Here is a 22,224-nt window from a genome sequence, read left to right as displayed (position 1 = left end):
AGGCTTTAACATTCTACTGCTGAATATTCAACTACATTTCTTGAAAGATTTGCTCTGTTTTGTTTCTAAACCTTTTCTTTCCAAATATGCCTGGCACCACAGATTATTTCACTAGTATCCCAGCATCTGTCTAAACACAGTCAGAGGTTTGCAAGCACTTTTCAAAGACTACGGTGCATTTTGGAAATATATTCTCCTTAAAAATGCACTCTTAAAAACGCACACCTTCCAACAGCTCCAACAGCCCCGAGGTGAATCTCAGAGGAAGTACCTGATTTAACTGTAACTAGACGATTACCTTCTTACTTTAAAAAGGAAAGTGCCCCATTGCAACCCCTTTGGCAGTAAAACTCTTAAGGCAGTTATTCTGAAGGAGTCTATTAAAATCAATTTCTTCTCTAACTACTTTGATTAATTTTTAATATGTACATGGTAAGGTGACAAAGGATTGCTAAAATTGTTGGAGCTCAGATAGCAAAGTAGAAAATGCCTGACCCTCTGTCTAGGCTGAGCTACACAGTAAAATCAGTTGCTTTACAAGTAATGAAGCATATAAGTAGTTATTATAATAAATTATTTTAATTAATGCAGCTTAGAGCCAGCTACTCTTAAGAGAATGAGCAGAAATAAGGAAAAGAAGGTGTAATGTGCCCCTGAAGGAAGACATAGGAAGCTTTTTCAATGTGCTTTGCAGCTGCCAAAGTAGGTGCCTTGCAAGGAATAATGAAAATTAGAAATCACTCCCTTCCTGGAGTCAGAGTAGACAGGTTATAAAGGGACAGATTTACTCCATGTATGTGGAAGGAAGATAGTGACCTAACGTGCTGGGGTTGATGGAGACAGAACTTTATCAAGATGATTTAAACTGTGCTGACAGAAATTAAATTTATATGGGATTTAGTAAGTACGCTTCGAGGAAGGACAGGAGAGACAGAAGCATTTTCTATTCAAGCAGACACACGTAGTTATTAAGTAAAAAAGTGTCAGGGAAACTGTTCAAGTCCTGCAGGCACTTACACTGCATACTACTGCTATCCAAACTATTTGTAGCCGACAGATCCAGTGAATTAGGCCTCTGCGCTCTTCTAGTCTGGGTCTGCCCAGGATTTCTCACTACATTCTGGATACTGACTGCAGCTGTGTCTTGTGCTGGGCAGGGGTTACTGTTGTTGTTATTGGCATTTGTTCGGCCGTTATCCAGTGGTCGCTCTCTCCTGTCTACCAGGCGGTCCAGAACACCTTCATCATGGCCAACCTGCTGCTCCCGCCTCAACAAGGGTTCATGCTCATCAGGGCTTGAATTAATATTCAGCCGACTATCCTCTCCGCTGAACTGGTTCTGAAGCATCTCCTGGGCCCTCTGCGCTACCGAACTGGCTGTCTGGCCAGATGGCACCGTGCCATTGGCGTACTGGGTTGTGCCAGCATGAGAGTTTATGCTGTGGCTTCTCCCAGCCACTCCGTTCATGGTAACTGTCACGACATGAGGTTCTGCAGCATTGATAGTGTTCATCTTGGCAATGCCCGTTTCCACTTGCTTCAAGTTTGACTTGTGCTTGCCACCAAATTTTAACCTTGGCTCCTTTGTTGAATTTTTGGTGTTTAGAGGGAGGCTTGTAGGCCTCTTCGGAAGGTTCTGTTGCTTGGGTAAAGGATAGACCTGAGCAGATGGGACATCTGGAATCAAACATGCTTGACCATTGCCAGCTTGTGTGAAGTCCTGTTGTCCTGTCACCTCTACTGCAAGTTTTATCAGTGGATAAAGCAAGCTGGAACTAGTGCTGCTGAGTGGATCTGGCCCGCTGAATTGCTTAAGCGAATGTTCCATCAGATTCTCATCAGAGCTTTCTTTCAGGTTCTTATCCACTTCTTTCGGATCCAATTTATTTGTCTCCAAGTCCTCCTCTGTTAGCTGCAGACAAACAGGGGTAGGCCCACCCGGCTGCACGACATTTGTAGTATGTAAGTTTGTTTCATCCGAATAAGGCATTTCGGATATGGTGGTCATGCCCGTGCTAGGCGTGAGGCCAGTAGTATTGGTGGTGGTAGTATTGGTGGACAAACTGGTGACGCTTGTCTCAGGACTAGGGATGCGAGCTTGTGCTTGTTGCCGCTCGTAGTTAATGGAGTTTCTGTTCTTTTCCCCTGAAGTCAATGGTGTAGTGGACATTGAGTGTTCGGAAGAAATGTTCTTCACGATGCTGTCAGTGTGGTGGATTGAATCTTCAATGTAGGAAGAGGAAGAGTAATCTGGATATGGCCTTATCTTTGATACACGCCTATGATGTGACAGATTCCTTTAAGAAAAAATAAGTGATATTAAGATCATATATGTAAAAATCACCTCATATTACAAAGCCTCTCATTTAAGAGAGCTGAATGTCTTTCAATTTCTTTTCATGCATAAACTAAGGACAGACACAGTACAAACTCAGATCTTTCAGTAGCTTCCTTGAAAAATCCTGGGTACCAGAAAATTGGTTTTACTAGGACAGCAATTTTGTCATGGCTGTTATTTACACAACTAAGTTGGATAACAGTAATTTTCTTCCATTTGTCCAATATGCTGTTTGTCCAGTTCACTGCTAAGGTACTGGTATGGTTGCAGAAAAACAACACTGAAGGAGGGCAACAAGAATTCAACACACAAGATGGAGAAAGTGATGCTGAGAAAAAGTCACAAGGTCCTAAACCATGAAAAATCTATTACTTTAACGATTTAGGTATTCTGCAATTTGAACGTAATTTTTTCCATGACAACAAACACTGCCATATACAGCAACATTACTCTTCTCTCAAATCCAGATCTCTAGTGTATATTAGTAAGCACTAATGTCAGTTCTGCAAATTCTCACTCCCTCTGGATCATGTATAAGCAGAGAATGTGCAGCACTTCTCTCCCTTGGGTCAGAATAGCAATGACTTAAACGATGGCCCTGCGGTTCTTCAACTGAAAAGCTACAGGTTTGAGACTTAAATGATTTCTTGAACTCATGTTGCCTGCAAATTCACAGTTTTTAGCAGAAGTTTTACGAATCATTTAGCAAGAGTCCTTAAAGACAATTCATAGTCCCTTCGTATCTTTGCAAGCCTGTTTAGACACTTTGCCTATGTTCAGTTTAAAAGGCTCCTCTGTGAGCAGTACAGCTGTTTACATAAAAAGTGCCTGAATTCTGGGGACAGAGGAGATCTTAAGAACACAGGTAATAGGGATCATGTCATGCAATACACCTATATAGACTAGCTCACGTAACACACCCACTTCACGTGTGCAGAAACGTGAAGCTAGTAGAGTGCTCTAGCCTCCTTCCTGGAGTGAGCTGAGCACTGCATGGGGCATTGGTTGCTGACTAAACCCAAATGTTTTCTCTTCTTACCGCTCATTCTGCATGGCAGTTGACATCGGGTTGACCGTTGGACTAACTGATTTATTTCTCTCCCAAATCATCATGAGTTCTGCCATCCTCTCCTCAGCACACTGCGCTGTTAGTCGAGCTTCAGCATCTTGATCCCAACAGTCTTCAATCGTTTCTTTAAGTGACCTCACAGCCTGCCAGGAGACAAAGAACACCCCTTTATCTTAAATTATTTTCCTTTTATATTGTGCTTCTAATTTACTATTTTATGACGGCATTCTGTATGCATGAAAACAGTCACAAACTGGTGAGAAAGAGAAACAGAAGACAGACAATTCCATTCAAAGCTAGTTTACCCTAACAGCAGCAATGTGCAGGTCTACAATTACCATACCCCACACACCCACCCCAACTGGGAAGACGACGACTTAGGAAAAGCTACATTCACCAATGCCCATACAACCTTCAGCCAGCCCTTTCTGATGACTGCATACTCAGCTCGCTCTCCCTACCTTATGAAAGCTGTGCACTAAGGATTGATGATACTCTGGAAATGCTGTCATTGTTATCCTCACAATTCAGCTAATGATCTCTGCCTTGCTTCCCTGCACTGTATGCAAATAACACAGCCTTGCTCATTTCATCATGCTTTTCTTCCTCTGTTCGCTACTGTAACATCCACATGCCCCCTAAATATCAGTGAATTTGTCTGCACTATCGCTGCTCTTGCTTTACAGATGGAGAAGCAGAAACAGACACACTTTCCCAGGACCACACTGTGGGGTGAATGGTGCAGTCAGGATTAGAGCTCAAGACCTCTAAAACGTGCAGCCATATGGTCAGAGACCTGGAGAGGAGACAACTGAAATTACAAGCACCGAACACTTCTGCTTCCATTACAGGCCGAGTACAAAACCCAGGCAGACATTTAGTGGCCCCTGTTGCCAGCCTGTGGCCCATGGAAAGGATACGGTTTGCCAGAACATCTCACATCTACAGCCCAGCTTTAACTTCTCTAGCACCAATGACTGTGCGCAGTCCCAGCTGGGCACTGAGGCACTCAGCGGGTCCTGCCGACTGCCTCTGTGCCAGAACTGCCTTGCTCACTCCTGGCAGGGAAAGACAGGACTAGCTCTGCATGCTAGCCAAGAGCTCCTCACCCACAGAGCGGGCTCCTGGCATTGCTTGCATCTGGCAAGTCACTGCTGCTCAGTGATGCAGCTACGGCTGCACAGGTGGGGATGAGCTCCCACACTAGCAAACCCTGCAGCTCCCTTCCCACAGCAGATCGAAGGGGGGATAAGCAATTACACCCCTCTTAGCTGAGGGACACGAGTCTAGAAGCACACTCAGGGACAATGACAGCATAGTGTATTGGATCCATTTTCTCTCCCAGAATAAAAGCCTTCATTCGGCTTCTAGGACTTGATTTAGTCACAATTTAGACATATCCAAGTCATTGGACACTCCTCATCTCCTGTCCTACCCCTTTGTAAGACTCTCCCTTACAGGTTTCACCAGCAGTATATTTAACCAGTGTTTAATTTAATATTGCCTCTCTTCTAGCAGATCCTTTCCTTTTGATGTTTTAAGGATCATGAAAGAAGCATAGTGATGACTGTATATAGATAGTTAACAAAACTGAAGTTCTAGAGCTTCACATTTACTGCAGTAATGTGTTGTCTATTAATTTCAGGTTCAAAGAGATCTATACTACAATGCACTATTTAGAAGTTCTAGCACTCATAAAAAAAGATAGAAGGGATAGGTACTAATATCATACAGTCCTGACCTTTGAAGTCAAGCTTGGGCCCTGCTTTGGCTTTGGCAAATGCAACAAGAATGCTGCTAACATCTCAACTCAGTTCACAGCCCTTGAATTATTTTATGCACATGATCTCCACAGATTATTGACTTATACTGTGAAAAACAATACTGCCAATTAAGTTCTGTATCATAACACATATGTTCAAGAAGCAGGCTGAAACTGCATAGGTCATCATAAATACAGGACTCCACATCTTTTGAGTGCCTGAATTATGTGACCTAAAAAATAAAGCATTGCTTTTTATTTATATTTCTCCAATGAAAATGGAAAATTTCTCTAACGGATGCATTTGCAGCAAAGTGTTATAACCCAACATGTCAGCATAGCTGTAAATAACGGACAAAAGTCTTTTATCCCATACATTAGACACAGAAGATTAGGACCTGGGTCCGGGCTGAGGTTAACTGGAGCGTAGTTTTCTACAGTATCTCCCCTAGAGTGCTCGCTCATTCAGATGTTATCCTAGACTGGCACAGGGTGGAGTAGGTTGTTTGATATCCATGAGAGAACTACAGATTGTTTACTTATTCTTCTTTTCTCTTAAAGCAATGGTGTAGATTCATCCTCAGAGCTGGACTTACCATCATTATTATTATTCTGACTTTTTGCAAAAAAAGTAGTGACAACAGGAAGAATGCATTAGGCAGTTTAAATATGGGGATCATTAATATTGCTCGAGTCTATCAGTTTGTTAGAACATAATTAACATTTAAAATGGTAGTCTGCAAAACAAAACAAACCTTCTTAACTGTATTAGTTATAACTGTCTTCAGAAACAGCTCTCAAGCTTGGTTCTTCCAACACTGCATTTGCCAACATGGCTACAGTTAAAACAGTTGCTGCTTCATTTCCTATACAGTTTGGCTGAGGGTTTTTCTTGCCCCCCACCCCAGACTGGCTGTGAAAAACCTCTCTACAAAGTTCTCAACTCGGTTACAACATGTTTTACAACAGTGTTAATACTGGAGGCTATGTTCCTCTCTGAAAATGGTTTCATACATATTTACAAGTACCAGCATAGATGAGGCCTTAGGCTCCCCACTATCTGCACAGTAGCTACACACTTATCAACTAGCAAAGTCTCTGAAGATTGAAGGGTGTAATTTCAGTAAGGGAATAACCAGAAGTATTTTTAAGATAACAGCCAAATACATCATTATCATACTTGCAATTGAGCTATTTTAGCTTAAAGAAGTTACCATGTATCAGGTGGAACCCAGTAACTGTCTGCATTTCACTTTGCTTGTAAAAAAAGACAAACAACCCCCCCTAAACTAAGGGGATTTGCATTACCTCACCCTTGCTGCAGATGAAAGCAAGCACACAGACTCTTACCAGAGTTCAGCTGACTTGCCGTAACTTGTTGGCCTGCAGCAGCAAGAAAGGCTCTAAGCCATATCTATACTAATTCAAAACAACAAACAACATTACTATGTTTATAGTCTTGAAAATAAAAATTGCAGATCAAATGAAGCCATATAAAGTTCCTAATGCAGTTATAATGAAATGATTGCTAGAAGCTGTAGCCTCTGCAAATTCTGAGAGCTATACAACAACTGCAGAAAAACCTTATTACAATTTTATAGATTTAAGTTTTGGAAGAGTATATCTATATTTTTGCTAGCTGTTTTAGGGTGTTATTAGTTTATAGATGTCAAAAGGCAGAAAATGCCTTTATGTTTCTCATGCACACAGAGAACATATGGGCACTTTCATGCACAATAGTACAGATACTGTCTAACAAGTAATATAACAAGTTACCCTCTGTATATCATACTTCAACACCCAATAATAATCACAGTACTTTTCCTTAAAAGAAATCTAACTTTTATGTAAATGGCTTTTCAAAAAATGAATTCAGTATTTAACAAGTCCAGACAGAAGCAGCTCCCAAACCTTAAATACTAACAATTTTTTTAAAAAAAGAATGTATTAAAAAATTGCTTTTAAGAAGTGAGGTCACTCTGTATCTGGTGAAAAGATTGTTTCTTTGAAAATTGTCTCTCACCAGGCTGTTCTCCTTCCACGCTTCTGGGAATTTTGGTCTTTGCTTCTCTCTAGACACCAAGACTTGCATATCTTCAAAAGTGGGATGGTTTCCGACTTCTGTCTGGAAAGCCATCTGGTACTCTGGCACAGATTCCCCTGTTAGCAAAGGGAAGAAAGAAAATATCACAGACTAAAAGGCAGAGCAAGGGCTTTCAGGTGATGAAAGGTAGTATCGAAGTTGGTCTGTTGAGATGTTCTCTACTTTCCTCAAAAATCTAACTTCACCAAAAAAGCTGAACTGCAAATAAATTGTTTTTCAGCAACCTCTCAAAGGATAGCATCTTTAGTTTTTGCTGGTTGAGTGGCACATTCGAATGTCTGAGAGCCTGAGGATGACACCTAATTTCTGTGAAACACTGCTGACTGAATATATTCATCTGGGAGGAAGCCCAGCAAGATTACAAGTCTCTGCACATGAAGTGCAGTACATTCACTACAGAGAGAACGGTGCATGTCAGAATAACTCTGTAAGCTGTATCTTGGGAAGAAGATGGTGTTGTGACACAAAATTAGAAGTCTACTTCCTCTTGGTTTATACTACAGGTATGGAGGATTCCCCTGATTTTTCAACATCACTAGCATAAATAAAAGCATGACTTGACTAAAGGCTAAATTAAACCACAGCACTTTCTCATTCATTCTCTCACGAGGAAAGTCTGAAAGACACTTCAGGCACTTCTATCAGTTCTAAGAACTGAAAGTACTGCCTTTGCCATCAGCCCAGCTCTCAGTGTTTGTAAACTCTGGGCGATAATAATAATGCTCAAATTAAACTTTGCATAAGGCCTGCAAACTGCTTAAACAGGTAATTTGAAGTCTTTCAGCATGAACCATGCTTCACACTCAGATACACTGTATTGATAACAATCGTCTTGAACGCTAGATGGCACTGACTTAATGGCAAAAACAATGGAGAAAATTATTTCCCTTCTTCACTTTAAAAAGCTATGGCTAGGGAGCAGCTTTGGTTGCTGGTACCACTTTCTACTACTACATTTTTTTCAGTTCTTTTACTTACCTGGGAAGAGGTCTGTACATCTCATAAATATCTCCCAGTAGATAAGACCTAGCGCATACATATCTACTTGTTTCAACGCAGATTCACAGTCCCTCAAGTTCACTGCTCCTTCAAGCACTTCTGGGGCCATATAGCGGATCGTACCAACCTGGAGAAACATAAAATGAAACCTTCATGTCAGAAAGCAATTTCCAAATTCAATTTATTATGGAGATTAATTTTTTTTAATAACCTACTTTGATATTTTCTACAGTTAAGGAAAATGCAAGTCCCAGCTTCTAGATTCAGGAGCCTAGTCATAACAAAACCCTTCCCCTGCTCTGTCACTTTTTTGTATGTACCAAAACAAAATAATTTTGTCCCTTATTCAATGTTCTCATATACAATATGATATAGCAGAAATGTTTTTTTTTTCTGGAATTACTCTGTTAAACACCAAGGCATGTATCATAATGGAAGAGGACGCTGCTGACGAGGAACCTGTTCTCTTTATTCCTGGACTGTCAGCAAGGCTGTCCCCTGCATCCTCAAAGGTTATTAACAGTCTTGGAAGATATCTATTAATTTTCATTAGGACATATGTTTGATTAGAGCAATCACCCATCACTACAAGTAGTGATGTCCCAGTAAGTATTTTGTCCCAGGACTATTCCGTATCCCTGCATTTTAAACAGTGGTTTCCCCGTTTCTTTGTTCAGTAAGAGGAGATCTAATAAAAGGACCTCGACACTAGGCATTGTTAATGTAGCACATGCTTTCTAAGAGAAGGTGACAAGCACTGTGAAACACATTCTTTGAATGAAATGTAAAGGTTTTCTGTAAAAGCACAAAGACAACAAATACACAGAAGTATTAGGGACTTTCATGCTTTGTTTTAAGAGTGTATTTCTGTATTTTAGTAGCCTACATTCAGGTGACAGTATATCTATGCTTATACAAAAAAGGAAACAACAGCTAAAACCCCCACTCTCTGAATCACAGCATCATAAAAAAGAAAGCTTAAGAAATTTGTTTCTTCTTTCTGCCCAGAATCCATTCTAACCCACTCCTAGCAGATGTTTTTCCCAATCTGTTCCTTAAATTCATAAAATGATGCAAATTCTATATAGCCCTCCTCAGCAGTCTGTTCCAGACCTTGGATGCCTTCTACAGATTAGGAAGGTTTCTTCATAACTAACTTATATTTTCCCTCCTACAACATAATCCTGTTACCTGCTGTCCTATCCACAATGAACGCAAACAGTTTATTCCTTTTCTTTGCAGCAGCTGTTTACATATTTGAAGACCTCTGTCTGTCTTCACTTCCCTAAACAATCTTTATTCTTTGATGTTTTCCCATAAGTTACTCTTTCAGGCATCCCCTGTTATTTTGTTCATATTCTCAGTTGGTTCATGTCTCTCTACATGCACTCATTCTCCTAGCTGTATCCATTTAAAGTCCAGAAAATTGCAGATGACACACAGAGAAATGGTTGTAGGATGCAGAATGCGCTACGTCACCGTATCGGAAAAATTAACAGCAAACCCATCAGAGAATGTTTGGACTTCAGTTAATACTTGCAGTACAAGACTGAAGGGATCTGTACCCCATCATCGGCCAACAACGCGTCAACCAAACCTACCCTGCACATTCTCATACATCACACAGAAACCTTCAGTCTCCAGGGCTGCCAATCTATCACCTTTCAAAATGCTAGGTTAGTCTTTGGAGAATAAAACCAGTTTCTTCCTACCAAGGTTTCAGCTATTTCTCACTCATATTGCCGCAATTCCCCCTCACAGGAATTGTACCACCTTCACATTAACCATGTAACAACAGGCACAAATATTTCTGTGTTACTTCCACACTAATTAGTCTTCCTTTACACACTGGTGTATCTTCATTTGTACTTACCTCGCTAATGGCGGCATTATCCTCCTCACCTGGGCGTACCAGTCTGTTTCCAGTTAACTTCATGGAGAGTCCAAAATCGCTAATTACGCATGTTCCGTCATTCTTTACCAGTACATTGCGACTGTTCAAGTCACGATGGGATATTGCAGGTTTGTAATGGTCTATTTGGACATATGGAAGTGCTTGTTACTATTTGAGCAGTTCTACTGTTTGGCAAAATGAGAGGACCTCATCATGTCTGCTCAGCTATTACAAACAGAAAATCAACTTTTCTTTTAGAAAGCTAACATTTTTGCTTCTTTATAATAAGCTCCACAGTATGCTATCTATAGAAAACTGACGGGCATTCAGTTTCACTGTATCTATACAACATACTAGGCTATATACAGTTTAAATGTTTGCCAATAAGCTTCCTGCCAGGGTATTTTGGCATTATTTTGGCAGGGGAGGCATTGTGTACTTAAGCACAGACCTGCAGCCACAGCCCTGACAGCCATTCCAAATGCTCTCTCTCATATCCACAGTCCCGTGTCAAATACAGCATCAACTATTTATGTTACGATTGGAACTGGCACCTATTCAGAAGATACATAGACAATATTATTCCAGAGAGTCTGAACATGTTCATCTTGCAAGTGCTCTGATCTTTTCCAAAGAATAACTTCAGTTTTCCTAGTTTATATGCAAATTTATTTTGTTGGTAAAGCAGCCAGCAGTATAGAACCGGCTTTACTGTGGAATTGATTCTATTCCATGAGTTCCTTCCCAGCATTCATAGATCAGCCTATGGCTCTCTCTTCTTTATGATGGAAGGTTTACACATTTTCTGGCTGCTAATGGACACACCTGTCTGCACATTTCAAAATGATGAACTTAAGATCATAGCTGCAGTTTCAATGGCCCACAGGAATACTGATTTAGGTATTTTCAGCCTGGCACATCTAGCCGCATCTTCAGTCGTCATTCTTTGCTAGAGCTGATGCTTAACGTTTGGGATACACAGTATGGAATTTTAATCTTAACATTAGCACCTTAAGATCAGAATTAATGACACCATCCTTTCATTTACTGCCAAAAAGCTAATGCTTCAGCGCCAGGCCATATTCTGCAGCCTGATACATCACAGATCTCAGAATATCTGCTTTATAATCATGATATTTCAGCTGCTGCAACGCTGGCTGAAGCACATGAGCAGAGATAGAAGATATAAATCAGTAGGTTGTCACATCTGGTGCTCTAACAGAACGCTGGAAGCCCAGCAGTACTGTCTGCATGCAGCGAAGATGGGCCCACACCCTGAGACAAAAATCAAGGGATATGATAAATCAAACTACAACGGAGCTAGAGGATTTAATTATTTCTCTTTGTGTATACAGTTCACACAAACTAGAAATTGCTTTGGTGATTTGTGTCTGAACTGCAAGAACAAACAGAACACCCCATCTGTTTGCTCTCTGCTAGACAGACATCCAGCACTTCAGGTCTTCAGTCATCTGTTGCCATGATACAGCAGCACCGCGCTGCTCTGCTTCCTCCTCCTCCTCCTCCTCCCTTTTTCTGGGGCTGTGCTGGCTCTCACTCCATGTTTTCATACAAGTGTCATAGATGGAGCCCATGACGTGGGATTGTTCAGAAGGGAAGAACACAGCAGAAGTTCTGAGTAATCTCTATTTCTATTCATCATTCCCTACTCACCGTACCGTCACGGAGAAAAAAGAAAAGCCGGAATCTACTACCTGATAGAAATAAGAGTATCTTGAACGTCTTGGCATCCCCTCCTGGCCTTACCTCCTCGAGGTAGCTCCGTGTGCAGGTAGGCCAAGCCCCTAGTTATAGAGTGTGCCAGACGACAAGAGCTCACCCAGTCACTGGTGTGGAGACTCAAATATTTGCACAAAGAACCCTAAAAAAAATAAAATAAATCTGGATTAAAATCATTGCCCACTTGAACAACTCAAAATCTTTAGGACAGTCAGTTTTACCCATTGCTCCTGAAAGGTGTAATCCTGCAACTGTGTTTACCCAGATGTTTTAAAACACCAGACTGGACCAAAGTTTCATTAATTTCAAGTGCTGCCATTTGTTTCATCTAAAGTAGCAGAACAGAAAATTTATCACAAAATAACAGGGATTGCCTTTAGGAATAATTATATTAATTACAAAACAAAAGCAAAGCACGCATTTGATTTATGCTTCTGAAAAAGTCTTGTTGAACAACAGAAGAAGAAAGGTAACTGCAGACATTTAACAGCTTGGGTTACTAAACAGTGGCCTTTAAACCATTAGCACTTACAGAAGAATATTCAACATCTCTCGCTGGCATCTCCCCTGCTATAATCTATTTAGGTATCAAAGCAAAAAAAAACCAATGCAGAGGCAATAAAGAATTCAGAATGCCACATGCACCGAAGAAACAGAAAAAAAGAATGTCATGTTCCCCTTTTTTTGAAAGAGAAGTTAGATGTGAAAAATGGGGTATTTTTAGTAATTTGTGGTGGAATCTCCAAGAAAACCAGAAGGAAGGGTGTCATTGATGATACTAAGATACTGTAGAAATTGAGGCCATTATCTGAAACAAGAGCCAGAACCTGAAAACTATGACACGTTTGGGCAGTTTTTATGCACATAGTCCCAATGACAATGTACTCTGTTTAAACAAACTATATCCCCATGCATATAGAACAAAGTCACCCAGTTCTCTGTGCATACATATTACAATACATTTATGTCTACAAACTACCCTGGTTTTGCCTATTTAAATCTGTAATCTTAAAGAGGTACCAATGTGTAATATCTTCTCATAGGTGCAACCAAAACCACTTCATTGCAGAATTAGTTATGTAATATTTGGTTTAAAAAAAAAAAAAAAAAAGCTGGTATGCGCCATTCAAATCCATTTCGAGTTGACATTCAGGTATGTAACACATGCACAGCTCAGATGGAGGCACACAGATACCAGAATTTAAAGTGACCGAAGCATTAGACATTTTATGAATCCAATGCTAAAACTAAACTCAAGTTCTTGACACTCCTTAATAGAATTACAAAAGTCTTACAGCTTTTCAGACTTAGCCTTGCAGAACAAGGAACCCCTAAGTAAATAACCTCCTCGGTGAAAACACAGACCAAGTGTCATACAGGTTTACACAAGCATTTTTTTCATTGTTTAAAATGCTGTTATATGAACTTGAAATCAACCCAGAAATTAGTTACAGAAATTTACATTTTTTTCTCAGCATTTAAAGCTTTTAAAGAAATACATATGGCTCTTATTAGCCTTCAAATGCCAGCAGCTTTGGGTGTGGTAAGGGATTTTCTTGGTTTAGTGGGTTGAGATTCCAACCCATTCTAACGGAGGCCACAGGACTGTTGTCATGGTGTGACTGACATTCGGTGTGTGAAGATCTCAAACCCACTTCAAGATCTTTCTGCTGTAGAGCTTGCCAGCCATCAATTATTTTTTAAGCTAGCTGAGGGCTGTGATTTTATGTTTTCAGTGAAGTTCAATATAAATGACAGCCAGGAAAAGCTTTCGACAAGATTTAGAGACATATATATTTGTAATTAAGATTATTCTTGTTAGTCATGAGTTATGTTAAACTGGGGACATTTGTTCTGATTATAACTTTTGATAAAAATGATGGCTTTGTTTTAACAATCGCAAGATTCTGTATGTGTTTTACAACAATTTTTCTGTTGTTCTAAAAAGACCTGAATGTCTGACTACTGGGGGGGGGGGGCACATCTGTGGCTGCTACCTATTTCCTGTTATGTCATCCTTGCAAATTACTCACTGCTTATTCACCTGCCACACCTCAGAATACCATCAGAACAGCATGCTGATTGATAAATAGACATATCCTTCGTTTTATTACTTACGTACTTCCTTTGGTCAGAAGGCATGTTTGGATAACAACACAATTTGGGTCAAACCTATCTGTCTCGCTTTCACCAAGACAACACCAAGAACAATTTTCTGTGTGAAAATGTTCCGGTTTGCATGTTCATATTTCTGAGGAGGAAAGTATTTTGAGGGAGAATGATGTTTTGGATGGGGAGCATTTCACCTGCACGACTTCAGTGGGCCACTCCTTATTGAAATAAGATTTATGACTTCAGTTTGAACAGTGCAATTCCCTTTTAGGAGGGCTGCCACAGCAGGCTTCCTTCTCTGCTGTTAGCTCCACATACAGCAGAACATCTGCTCTCTGAATTAAGGATCACACTGTGCATTAATTACACCTGCTGTGCACTTTTTCCAATGACTTCCAAACCACCAGTGGATTGATTTTAGTCTAATCTTGCTGTTCTTAATACCATACTGAGAAAGACTCTGATAATACGATGTCATAAACCTCATCTGTGCATTTAATCAGATAGTTAAGAGATCCTGTTTATATAAGCAACAAGACAATTTTCAATCAAATTACATTTCAGCTGAAAATTCATTCATTCAAGAAAACAGCAAAACCAGATCACCTTTTAAGGCAGTTACGCTATGCCCTCACAGGAGCAGAAGACTTGCTTGATTTCACTTAACTCAATTAGCTGAAAATCAGCCTACTCTGCCAGAACAGGCCAGAGCTGACGTGCCTCGCCACTGTCCATCTGGTATGGCATGACTGAGCTTTTTCTATGGTTGTTCCTAGTTCCTGCAATCTCTTCTTAAATGACCATCTCTTAAAAGCCAACATGACCAAGTGTGTCCTCACTTAAAAGTTTCAGTAAAGATACTCTTCATGTATTTGTGAAGTGTTTATGTTGCCTTAAATTTTACGCATAATTTAGATGTTTATATAGACATACACATTTAATTTTCAACACAAGCATATACATAGAGCCTAAAACACGCTAAGACAGGCCATCATTACTGCTGTTTATTGCTGTTCTGCTTCTTTTTGCTACTTGAATAAGCAGCTTTAGTCCTACTGTCCCCATCACCAATCAGGCTTCAACAATCACCTTTACACACTGAAGCAAATAATAGTATGAGTTCATACTTGAGACCAAAAAGCTCATTAAAAAACATTACTTAACTGAACAATTAAAGTTCTTTCCCATATACAAGTGAAAACCCAAATTATGAAATATAATTTTTTGCCTTTTCATATATATAACCCTGATACATATTAAACTATATGATTTTTCATGAAAGTCACATTTATGCTGTGTATTTTTAAAACATTTTTTTGTTTCTATGCATGTGTACACACACACAGAGAACATTAGGAACTCAATGAATCTGAGGGATGCAAGAATCCAGTTAGTTAAGGAGGTGTGAAGATACAGTTCTGGAAAGTAAAGCTGCCTTCTTAAGACTTGTCCTACATCATCAATATATGGTACAGCAAAATAAATACGGTATGCCACAGAAAGCTTTAAAGAAGATAATAGGCTAAAAAGCCAACATGATTTACAGTACCACAAAAAAGGTTGACAACAGTATCGGATCTATTATGTTCCATTACAAAAACCCCAACATTTACAGCTACTTAGTGAGGTCATAACTACCGTAACAGAGATAATGCCTTCATACCAAGAAGTCTGAAATTTATTAAATCCTTTGTAAGTACAACAACTCTTCAAATTCTGTCCTTGAATGTTGCACAGTTGACTAAAAAACCTGCACCACAACCAAGATCAAACACTACAGCTAGAAATTTGTAAGACTACATTTGGTAGCACTCACTGGGAAATCTTAAAGCCTATTACAGTAAACCACACTAAGGTTCATTAAAATCATAATTTATATGGACTATTTTTACATTGCTGTGCAAGCAGAAGCAATGAAAAACACTGGCAAATGCTAAAGTACATCCTTTTTAATATGGCTATTCTTAGGAATCTAAACCAACCCAACTGATTTCTTTGAAGCACTTACATTGGGATAATATTCCATCACCAATAAATACTCCATACGGCCATCTGCAGTGAATCTCTCATCCCCCACAATGAAGCGGGCAATGTTGTCATGTTCCATCAGTGGAATCCTGTAAATGTTCCTCTCATTGACAAAGTTCTGACGATTAGCAAAAGAAAATACTTTCACAGCAACTGGACGCTCATCTAGGGAGCCTTTATACACCGCCCCATATCGTCCCCGGCCAATCAACTGCAAAAAAATGTAAATAATTAGTTCACTAAATAACAAATGAAGACAAAATCCGAGGTTTCACTCTACACATTGTACGCCAACTTTTGTGCTGACTTATACTATCAAAATTAGTGAATAGTCAATATTTTGTATTGAAAACTAGAATTAGAATACTATCATAAAAGCTATTTTGCAGCTGGAAACCTCAGGACAGGCCAGTTTAGATCTTAATTAATTGATCTATAGTCTGAATACCCAGTAAATAAATGATAATCTATTCGGCAGTTTCATATATAGAATCAATAAAATCTATGTGTTTTGTGCTGCTAATTCTCTTATTAAAGTTCTGCCTACTAAACATTTGTAACTTATGAGATAAATTTTAATTAACTTCAGAGATCACGGACACGAAGCTGAAGTTCTTAGGTCTAAGATAGCTTTATAAGCTGTACCTTTTAGGTTAGTAATAACAATATATCCATTTGTAGTGCAAAACAGGTATCAAAAGAGGTACGCAGGTTTTAACAGAAAAGAATACTTAATTCCTTACTACCTGTGAAACTTTATTTGAGCCCCCACTATGTTACAAAGTCCACAGAACAGCCTTTCCCATCTCCATGGCAACTGAAGAAAGATGTGATCTCTCCTCTAAACCAAAAAGTAGGACCACCTTCAGAAAGAGTCCTAGTTTCTAAAGCTCAAAAATTTCTAACTACGTAAGAATTTAAACATCTATTTAAATCAAATAATTTTCAGGAAGACCTAGACATGAAAGTGTAAGGATTTCACAGAGCAGTACCTTTTCACTTTTAAAATACTTACAAATGGACGAGAAATGGGAAGCAGAAGGGTTACAAAAGTAATGTTTCTAAAGATGATAAAATTGTCTAAAAGGAAAGTTTGCAACAATAAAGTATCCTTTAACAGATAGACTTCCCGTTTCTCAGTCCTCCTATATCAGCGAATTGCAAAGCAGCAGCGAGTCACTTCAAGGTACTAACTCAAAATGTATTCCCCGCCACCTCAAGATGTCAAAAGGCAAACACGGGTTAAGGCAATTTGTTCCACGGCACCCCATGACTGGGGGTGAGGAGTCAGCTCCTTGGGATTTATGGAAGAGGGCAGAAGACCCCATAGCAGATCTCTCCACCAACAAAGTCACTGCTTTTTCCAAGACCACATATCAGTATGAGTAATTTCATCTGGGGCTTTGCACACTTCTACAATACGCATCATTAACACCCTTGTAAACTCTGCTTCAAGTACTTTTTTGTTGGCAGAAGGCACCCAAGCTTCTTTGCTGATTAGCCTGCTGTGACCACTAACCCACACCATGCTGCATGTCTGCAGTCTGCATCTCTAGGTGTGATTTCTAACGGGCAAAAAAAAGTACCACTCTCTGAATCTCTCTCAGTCATTCTATTGATTTATTTCTGGCTAAAAGCTTTTAAAATTTCCGTAAGTTCTATCAAGCATACCAACTGAAAGCATAACATTTTGCTGTTTTCTGATGATGTATCTAATACCAAGCTGAGTAGAAAGTTCTGGTTGGCCTCTAGTTGCCATGGAGATAGACAGTAGCCCACTGTGAAGAATGACCCTACATAAATGCACCACTACTGAAACATACTACCCTATCTGCAGTAAATTCTATATTCCAATAGTGTTACTAAAGCATTTCAAATGACTATGGTGTGACATTGTACTTAAAAGCAATCAGTGTCAAGCAAAAAGATGGATCTTTTGATGCGATGCTGAAATAGAGCACATCCCAATTTCCCCCCATTACCTCCCAGTGTTCAGTATTTTCTTCTCAAGGTAGAACACGTTCTAGATAATACCAACAATATTACTAACAAAACCAGGCAAAATGTAACTGCGGTAACCTTTTTTTCTTTTAATTTCTTCTTTAAACTATGATTTAGAAGGAAACGTTACAGGAGCACTGACGCATTCATTTCTGTAACTATACCTGGGAGGTGAGAGGACCACAAGCGTTACACTGAATAAAAACGGAGATTAAGAGACTGAGCTGAACATTTACCTCCAATAACTTTAGATTATCCAGATCCAATGAGGGCTCTGATGCTGCTGCCTCCATCATGTTCATACTGTGCAGACCCTGTTTACGGTCTCCTGTGGAAGGGGAGGGAATCAGACAGTTTACTTTTTTTGCCATGCTACAGTGAACACAATACAACTTACCTGGGACTCGGCAAAAATACGTATGGTAGGCAAGGACATAGCAAGTAAAAAGGAACCCTGTAAAATCTTTTTGGAGTCAGTAAATCAGCAGTGAAGGTGCTGATAGCTACAAACTTAAGGCTATCTGCTACACAACTATTTTGATAATTGAATGTCACTGGCAATAACTGTAAAGCATGCCCACAATCTCAATTAAGCTGTGCTGAGCAGAGAATTTGTGGAAGAAAAATGGGTCCCAAAATGCCAGCTTGGAGAAATGATAAATCTCTCTGGTCTGTTATGAATGGGCTATCACCATAAAGTGTCAGAGGGGAGAGAAGGGAGTGTTATGTACAAGCGTATAATAGGGACTGGGGAGAACAGAAGACATAAGTATAAATTTGAGAAACAGTCAAAAGAACAATCTTTAAAAAAATAAAATAGGATTGTTAAACCCTACCTGCAAGCATCCTGTATCCAAAGAACAGAGCAGCAATCAAAACAGCCAGTACAGACACAGATGCAAGGGCAATAACTATAGTCTCATCTCGATGAAAAGAATGAGAAGAATCTGAAAGAAAACAAGATGAAGACTTTAATTATAAATATGAAAGAATCAGCAATATAAAACATGTAATTGTTATTACAAAAATGAGAAAAAAAATTGTACTCTGGGTTGTAAAACATTGCACACTTTCTTATTAAAACCTAGGGATGTCAAAAGAGCGGATTGGCCCAAACACAGCTGAGCACCCGTGTGTCAGCAGCTCTTCCCAGCCTTTCTTTGCCACCATAGAGAGGCACCAACAGCAGAAAGTGAATGTTCTATCTAGCTGGCAAAGTTCAGCCCAGCCACACAAGGCCAAGTCGATGCACTCCTGCTCTGCTATCTGTGCCACAATCCAGTTCCCCGGTATGAGTCAGGTTTGTAACATTTACAAGTTGGGTTTTTTTATTACTTTTCCCCGAATGAAAATCTCAAAAATGGTTGCTAATAGTGCTGCAAGTATGATGAAAACTGATTATTGTATTCAAATATCTACAACATACATTAGATACAAGTCGATTTGTGCAAATATTTCAAAAATATTTTGTGGTTTTAATTTGTTCAGTGCTCAAGATAATTTTTAGCATAATTCTCACTCCTTAATTTAAAAAAGGACAGAGATACCTCCACAGACTGCAGCAGAATATCAGGAAACCTGCAGCAGAGTATCAGGAAACCTGAAACAGTAATAAAAACCTAAACAAGATTAAATAACCAGTTTTATTGAGCCTTTTTTTAAATTAACATTTGATTTTTGTCAAAATATATCTTGGTTGTTGCTTTTTTTCCCACAGGGGGAAAAAGTTTTCATGAAAAAGATCTGTTAGTGTCTTGAATGGTTAGCTTAATCCTTCTCCATGTCAGACTCCAGTCTTGCTTCTTGCAGCCATATAAAAATTCAGCGACTTTACTATAAAAATTTATTACTGCAGATATTCCTCTGATGTCAGAATCACTGGAATGTGGCACTACAAGGCCTCATTTACTTTGGCTTCAAAACCAAGTTTGGGAACCATGTCTAAACTTGTCTTATATATTGCTAAAAGTATCCTTAAAAGACTGTAATGAGCCCTAACTATGCTAAAACCACAAAATATAAAATGCACACAAGGCTTAAACATTGGGTAAACTTTTAGGTGAGACTGCAATACAATTTATCCCAGTCTACACTAGCTGAATAAACTGACAAATTTACTTCACTTGAACTGCATTTAAGATAAATTAAACATGATTAATTTATTCCAATTCCCAGTGTGGACAGACACAAGAGAACCAGATAAGAAGAGAAAGCAAATTTGTAAGACAACAGCTTCCACTTTTACATAAGCATAATGTTAAGAGGAAATAATAAAAAGCTGGTAAAAGAAAATAACCAGAGAGTTTCAGCTGTGATAGAAGTATGTGAAAAATCACCCACCAAAAATAACATGCAGCTTATATCTGATAAATCCTTTAAATAAGAAGCAGCTTGTGATAATCCCAACACCATCACATTTAAATTTGTTCAGTCAAAAGAAATACCAGCGCTACTGATTCTGATAAAATAAGTTTCACCAAGAAAAGCAGCTATTGCCACAGAGCACTGTACTGAGGAAGAAGTGTTGTGACTTTCTTTGCAAGGAGATTAAAAGAAACACGTTACAATTCTCCTCCAAATGCTGAATTCAAAACATACACACACACACACATATATATTAAAAAACATCATAAAGGAAACTTACATCATACAAAGTTATATGAAATAATACACAAGTGTAAGAAGCTGAATAACTGTTGGCAAGGAAATTACTAATATTTTTGTGAATGGAGTTTACATTTTATTGGCTTATCTTTTAAAATAGATATTAAATGTGGCGGACTTTTGCATCAGTTCAAGATAGTGCATAGCATATACTAAGAAAATGCAGGTTTTGAGGGGCTGAGCTTTTTGCTGTAATCTCAGCTCTATTTTCTTTGATAACAGACCTAGAGTGCAGCCATCGGCAACCTTCCCATCACCACTGTTTATCAAATGCTATCCGAAACCCAAGTCTGATTGCTCTACTTTAGCTCTTTGTACAAAGGGTTAACAACATGCCTCTTCTACCCTGGAACAGGATCTTGCTGTTCTTCCACTGCTAGCATGGCCCAGGGCAAGGGCATCAGCAACACTGGTTATTTAGCAGGTCTGGCTGCACTGGCACACTTGCTCTTTCTCCCCTTAGAAGCTTGTGAATGGTGGCATTATGCAGGCTGCAGAGCCACTAGAAAATCTCCAAATAACAACGTTTTGTGCCGATCAGCTGTAGAAAAACATGCAGAGAAAAAGGACCATTGCTTTCTCCTTCCTTGACAGACCATCCCCTCTGGGGGCTCTTTCTATTTAGGGGGTAGCCGTGCAGCCGCCAGGTAACCTCAGAGCGCTCCCTTGGCTTTCAACAGGAAAGAACGTTTTAGGTTTTTTTAAAGCAAAGTTGTTTCTTAAATCTTAGATTGGCTTATCTCGAACCAATTTTTGATTCTTATAAACATTTAAAAATAATGTTGTCAATATTCCAAAAGCAAAGTCTGTCCTACAGGGTGAGTTACTGTTTTCAGGTTGTTGAGCAACATTTATTTTAAGAATAAATACAAATTTCTTAATAAGGGCAACTGAACATCTCAATGGAGTGGTAACATGCAGCTCAAAACAATACAAGTGGGTAAAACGCTGCATATGATGGCCAGTCATTTCCCAGCAAGAACAACCTTACTGTCTTTTACTTGTAAATCTACATAAAAAGAAATGCACGAAACACTGTAACAAAAAGCCCAGATGGCCCCAAAACCCCCATAAAGTATTGTTTCTATCTGCCATCTATCTGCTATCTATCTGCTTTGTATGACTAATAACTTCTGATGTTGTCAGATTATCAAACTTTCTTAAATAGAACAAAAAAGATACGTCACTTATTGACCCAGTTTTAAAACCTTCCAAAGCTTAACTAGAGTCTTATTAAATAATTCAGGTTTTCAATCCATCTCTTTCTTCGGATATATTTCACCAGCCTTGCCTTTTAAATGCCTGTACGAGAAATGCTAGCAAAGCCAAAACCTGAAAGGACCTCTCCAGGCACTTTTCGAGGTTCACATTTCCTCTTTTATCTACTTTTACGTACAATACTGCATATTTTATTATACATATACATAAGCACACAAGCCGTATTTCTCTTGGTATTAACTGGAGATGCATTTTAATTAACTCACCAGAGGGCACATCAGTGTGGGTCAATAAA

At 39.1% G+C, this 22,224-nt stretch overlaps 1 protein-coding gene across 4 annotated transcripts in view; it reads right to left on the bottom strand.

The window, feature by feature from the left end:
* Positions 1-22,224, bottom strand: part of BMPR2 (bone morphogenetic protein receptor type 2) — a 109,617-nt gene that overhangs the window by 8,340 nt on the left and 79,053 nt on the right. For all 4 annotated transcript variants that reach the window (XM_013298808.3, XM_055811802.1, XM_027786147.2 and 1 more), the window contains exons 4-12: positions 18,884-18,994; positions 18,284-18,375; positions 16,027-16,257; positions 11,934-12,048; positions 10,146-10,306; positions 8,252-8,399; positions 7,193-7,329; positions 3,378-3,550; positions 1,018-2,297 (exon numbers count right to left, since the gene is read on the bottom strand). In XM_013298808.3, coding sequence (XP_013154262.3) covers positions 1,018-2,297; positions 3,378-3,550; positions 7,193-7,329; positions 8,252-8,399; positions 10,146-10,306; positions 11,934-12,048; positions 16,027-16,257; positions 18,284-18,375; positions 18,884-18,994 — 2,448 coding nt within the window. The remainder of the gene's footprint in view (positions 1-1,017; positions 2,298-3,377; positions 3,551-7,192; positions 7,330-8,251; positions 8,400-10,145; positions 10,307-11,933; positions 12,049-16,026; positions 16,258-18,283; positions 18,376-18,883; positions 18,995-22,224) is intronic.

This window comes from Falco peregrinus, chromosome 8, assembly GCF_023634155.1.
Source record: "Falco peregrinus isolate bFalPer1 chromosome 8, bFalPer1.pri, whole genome shotgun sequence".
In the NCBI taxonomy this organism is placed as follows: domain Eukaryota; kingdom Metazoa; phylum Chordata; class Aves; order Falconiformes; family Falconidae; genus Falco; species Falco peregrinus.
The sequence above is the reverse complement of the archived record's forward strand: the minus strand, read 5'-3'. Positions and strand labels throughout refer to the sequence as shown.